Below are 5,745 nucleotides of genomic sequence, written 5' to 3' on the forward strand. Positions count from 1 at the left end.
CGAAGCAAACTAGCAGAGAGTGTATAGAATTTACAGATTCATTAAGAGTTGCCTTGTCAAATAATTTCAAGAGTAACCTACAGTACGCGGTTTCACTTCGCTTATACGGCGGGCGTAAAGAGTTGCATCGTTGGGTGCACTGATGCTTTTAATTGCTGGATCTTAAGGCGATGTTTGGTGTTTTGGCTTTTGCAAACACATTTCAACCTTCGGTTAATGGCGGAAAGATTTCAATCTTAAAAATTGTGCTGAACGCACTGAACGCTGCCTTTGAATAATATTTACTTCCGCTTTTGTTTTGTTTATGGCACCTTCACCACAAACAAATAAGGTTTTAGAAAACATGCGAAAGAAAAGAATGACATCGCAAAAGCGAAAAAGTAAATAAACAGGATGATTGTTTTCTGGAAAAAGTTACATGATATACTTGTGTGAGCAGTTTATTGGTAGAAAGATTGCATTAACTAGCTGAACTCCAGAGTAGATAAGTAAGGATTACAGTAGGTGGAGCGGAGGGGATTTATAAAATACGCATCCTCCACTCGATGAAAAAGTAGCAAGGATTGGATTCGCTCACGTGTTAATCTGTTTGCGATGAAAGTATAAGGTGAGATGATCGTCTACGAAATCCGCGAAAATTCATCTGCTTCGGACAGATTTTTTCGACGGAAATAATTCAGGGACGCTAAAGAAAATCGTTGGAAAATCTAGTTGCAGCAAAGTAGTAATGCGAGCAGTTCAAAATAAAGTATTCAAAAATTTGCAGCGAAACTCTTTTTATCGTAGACTCCCCCCCTCCAATTTCACCTGCCTTGTAACTTGTCTGTTAGAATTTTTCAATTAAACAATTATATCCGATTCAGAATGGTGAATAAGCACAGACTACTCATGGATACATAAAGAGAACTACTCCATCCCCAGCAAGCTCTATAAGCATAGATGAAACTAGGTTTTATACTGAAAAATAATCCGATGTACGCGTTTCGCTTTCCTTACACTAATGCATTTGTTCTGCAAAATCGCAGAAAAAAAGCAGTTTTTCTGGGAATTGGGAGGATTTCAATGGGGAATCTTCTGCCTGTGTAAACAGCCTATGCTGAAATTGTCGTCATAATAGTATCATGTAGAAATAACAGAGTTCACAAACACAACAGGGTTATTCGGATTTTACCAGGGACTGAACTTTTTGAAAACCTTCTTTCTTAAAGGCAGCATACCACGAATCTGAAGTGGTGTGGATTTCAGGTGAAGTATTCGTATACGGGATCGTAGATTATGAAGAGAGGAGTGATTCTGCCCATTTCTTCCTAATTGTCGTAAAAAACGGCCCGGCGTGCACAAGGCCGGCGCGCTCCAATCGAACTTCTTGTGGAAAATAGTGCGCGGGAACGCTCGAAGCCGTATCTTGCGTGCCGTATTCTACGGCATTTAAGAAGAAATGGACGAAATCACCCTTTTCTCAGTAATCTGCAATCGTGTATACGAATACTCCACCGGAAATCAGTCCCACTCCAGATTCTTGAGGTGATGCCTTTAAAGGGAAATGCAGTCTAGACCTGAGCATAGAAGAGCGTCGAAAGTGCGCTGTGGTAGTTCAGAAACTATGTTTGGAGAGATTTTCTAGGCTAGGATTTAATAGAACGACTCAAGGGATCGGAAAATAATTCAATGTCAAACACATAAGCTCCTCCTTCCTCCTCGTCGAGCGAATCCAGGATTCAGAGCCGACGAGGCAGCAAAAAACGAGGAAATTCACATATCTTTTGGAAGCGATAGAAGCCTTTTTTTTGTCACCTGCCACTAACTCCTTCAATGTCAACGTTCATAGAAATTTCCCTCATTTTGTGAATAAATTACATTGTCGGACGTATTGTCGTAGACCCAGCGCGAACTCTCGACCTTCTCTGCTTTTGTTTTTCTGAATTTCCGGATTTGTGAGAGAACGGTGCATTTTCACGGTGATACTCAGAGGATCAAAATGTGGCCTGCAAGTAGGCAAAATCTTTCCAGTTATTTTATTTTTTATTTCTGTTCGGAGGCGGAATTTTTCGTCATCAGTTTCCGTATTTGTAGTCTGAAAGCAATCAGTAACACTGGAATAGATTAAAGTTTAAGATTAAACATTTCAAGATTAAAGACCTTAAGATCAAAAAGATTAACTGAAAGACGAAATTCCGGTCAATCCAAGTCGACTGGAATAATCGGGAAAAAAGAGAAAAGTGCACGAGTATGATTCACATAGTACATTGTGATTCTGGGAAGAGATGGACGTCACGCAGGATCCGTTTTAGTGCAATTCTCGTGTTTTCCGCAAATCACACAAATTACCTCATGTTTGTGCGTACTTTTCTCACATAAGAATCTATTGGAATACGCTTAAAAGCTTCTGTTAACAGCAGAAAATCACTAAGATTCGAAATCCAGAAGATTTCCACCTTCGCCATAGTGACCATAATAGAATAGTAGTATAGGGTGCCATTCTCGCTATGCACCAAGATTATCACAACCATTGTATCGTGAGAATTTTCCTTCTTTTAAGTCCTAACTCCGTTTCACACCAGTGCGCGCCATCGCCGCAAATGCGTCGCGGCAGCTAGGTGGAACGCGTTCGAAGGGTGGTGCAGGTTTGACCATCTGACAAAAAGCGCGGCTTAACAATGAGCCGCGCTTTTTTTTTCTTGGTAACATGGGATAATGCGGCTCATCGATAAGCCGTACACTTTTCAACGACTATTTTTCTTGATTTTCTGATTATCTCGAAAGTTCTCTGTGCTTTATGGACCTGTTGTTATTTATTATTATTTTCCTGTTAAAATATAGCAAGTTAAAATTGATTAGAATCGCATGCGGAAAAAAGCGAGCTCTCGTCGATGGGTTATTCGCTTGGTTTGACTAGATCGGACTATGAACTTAATCGGGCAAAGTCACTTGTCGGCAATTATGAAAAGCATTTTAATTGAAAAATTGTTATTTGGGTGGCGTGTGGCGCAGTCGGTTAGAGGTCCGTTGTAGCCACATGGTCGAAGGTTCGAAACCGCCTTAGTGCAAACCAAACAGGGGTCGATGATTTGGTACCAGATTTGTCTGGGAGGATAAAAACATCCCTTCTAGTCACAGTATAGACCAACACGCGTTCCAGAACCTCAACGATTACGAGTTCCACAAAAACGCATTGGCGCATCCCAAGTGGATTGATACGCCAGTGACTTTGTCCTTTTATGCTTCAACGCTCTCATCACTCTGCTTAGCCAGCAACCAGCCACCAATCACGCCCAGTTGTCAGGAATTATTCTGCCCGAAGCTTGAGCTGTTTCGATAAAAACCGGTTGCCATAGCTTGATTTGTGCTGAAATTGGCTTCTTGACACGTTTCTTTTTGCGTCTGCTTTCCTGTAATTTGAATCAAGGCTGGAAATTTATGTCTTGTCGTTGGGAATGCAAAAAATCTTGAAAAGCCAAGATTATTCCAGAAATGGGGTTAGTGCCTTTCTTTCCTTCATCACTAACCCTAAATAAATGAATTGTACTTATTAACGTAATTTACCACCAGATCGATTTCAACTGTTACACCTTTTGAGATAAAGATCATACCCATGATAGTATCATTTATCCAACGCGGATAAACTGACCCTGGTGGATAAATGAGGTGAGGTTGGATATATTGCCATACAATGCTAAGAAGCGGCAACTTTGCTGTATAAAATTCATGCGAATTTCTAGTGAGCTCTGTTCCTTCTTTTTTTTTGTTCTTTGGCACTCCTATAGATGTTTTCAAATTAATAAACAATAAAAATTCATCCAAAGTGAATAATCCACTCGTTTTCGCAATGAAAATATTTGTCCAGCAGTCGGCTAGGTCCCGTAACGAACTTCCACTGCACCAGCAAATCAAGCAAACGATATTGTGGTGTTAGAAATAGAAGCTAGCGGTTCCACTTCAATCGTATTTATCCTCTCAAGGACAAATGTACTGGATACAGGCTCTGGTAAGCAATTTAGGTTATTAAAAAATGGAACCGATGACAGCTTATTTACGCTTACGAGTAGTACCCACGTAATAAGGTCGAACGCTGACAAAAACGGAGCACTGTCCTCAATTTCTGAGTAATCATGTCAATGCTGTTCGAAGTTAATTTTTCTTGCATCCCAAATGACAAGTCATGAATTTCTTGTCTCGATTCAATTTGCAGGAAAGCAGATCCGAGAAAAAAAGTTGTCAAAAATGCAATTTTAGCGCGAATAAATCTCCGACAACCACTTTTTTTAAAAATAAAAACACATCAAACTACGGACAGAATAATTTTCCATAAGCATTGTCCCCGTTGATGGATAGCTGGCTAGTTGGAATAATGAGGAAGTTGTTCACAAAAATTGCCCCCGTCAATTTTCCCTAATTATTTTCAAACCAGTGAATTAAATACAACCCACGGCCTTGATCAACCCTATAAGGCCGCTTGAGCTTGAGCTCTGATTAGTCATAAACATATCTCCAAGCTAAATATTTATGTATTTATGTATTTTTTATTTATGCATTTATTTTTTCTTTTTTAATTTATATTTTTTAAAATTTTTTATTTTATATTTATATTTTGAGTATTATATTTGATATTTATACCTCCACATTTATAATATATAATTTATAAATACTCTAAACTACATAAAATAAAGATTTTTTTAAGAACTTTCCTAAGAAGTTGGTATCTAGTTTGCCTGTGTGACCTCTTTTATTTATTGAATAGCTGGCTCTACCTCACTTCCTTATTCTTATTCACTCCTCTTTACCAAGGAGGATCAAGAGTGAGTTCTTCTTATCTAACTTATTCACCCACGGATCTCCCTCACTAGAGGGATCACAGCAGGTTAGTCGCGAGGCTACGTGGCGCGTCCCCGGGTGGCGGATAGGGGGTTAATCGCGGACCAAAAGCGACCTTGTGCTTGCCCAGAGACGCAGGTGGATTCAGGGGATGGACTCCCTGTTTCTGCGATGTTCATGTGCAACGGATGGGTCTCGGATGCCCCATTCACGTTCAACGGAACGAACATATCCGAATGCACCAGCTACGTTTATCTAGGTCGGGAATTGAACATGACGAACGACCTGACCCCCGAGCTGGGCAGGAGGAGACGAGCGGCTTGGGGAGCGTACAAGAGCATCGAGGATGTAGTGAAGAAGACCAGGAACACCCGGCTCCGTGCTCACCTCTTCAACGCCACCGTACTTCCTGCTTTGACCTATGCTTCGCAAACCTGGGCATTTCGCAAGCAGGAAGAAAATGCGGTGAGCGTCATTGAATGCGCAATTGAGAGAGTGATGCTACGAGCTATCCCGTTTCACGCAAGTGAGGTTCGGGATTCGAAGTTCTCTCCTACGTCCTCAGCGATCGAAGAATAGAGACGCCGCCGCGTTTGCCAAAGAAAGTAAAATAAGGTGGGCCGGACACGTGCTTTAACGACAACCGTGGGACCAGAGCAGTGAGCGACTGGGTTCCCCGCGATATTGAGCGCACTACAGAAGACCGCCGACCCGATGGTCCGATTTCTTCATGAAGTCCTTTAAAGAAAAATATGATGCTCTTCGTGTTCCACGCGAAAGGAGGAACCACTGGGCTACTCTGGCACGCGATCGGGACAAATGGAAGAATTACTGGCGCCCGCTCGACCAGTTCGAAGATCAACGGGAGTCAAGGTGATCAAGGATCAAGGTGAACTTATTCACATGTTACTGTAAAAGATGTATATAATTTCA

The 5,745-nt window shown here is 41.2% G+C and overlaps 1 protein-coding gene across 2 annotated transcripts; it reads left to right on the forward strand.

Annotated features, from left to right (window-relative positions):
• Positions 1-4,983: 4,983 nt before the first annotated feature.
• RB195_013454 (uncharacterized protein) lies at positions 4,984-5,391 on the forward strand (the record flags this gene model as incomplete). 2 transcript variants are annotated; one of them, XM_064203275.1, is made up of 1 exon in its annotated part: positions 4,984-5,391. In XM_064203275.1, the coding sequence occupies one exon, from the start codon at positions 4,984-4,986 to the stop codon at positions 5,389-5,391; it is 408 nt and encodes a 135-aa protein (XP_064059155.1). The 2 variants fall into 2 exon arrangements, with proteins under 2 accessions (XP_064059155.1, XP_064059156.1); XM_064203274.1 differs by having other exon boundaries at positions 4,990-5,391.
• Between the last annotated feature and the right edge of the window lie 354 nt (positions 5,392-5,745).

The sequence above is a fragment of the Necator americanus genome, chromosome V (genome assembly GCF_031761385.1).
Source record: "Necator americanus strain Aroian chromosome V, whole genome shotgun sequence".
In the NCBI taxonomy this organism is placed as follows: Eukaryota; Metazoa; Nematoda; class Chromadorea; order Rhabditida; family Ancylostomatidae; genus Necator; species Necator americanus.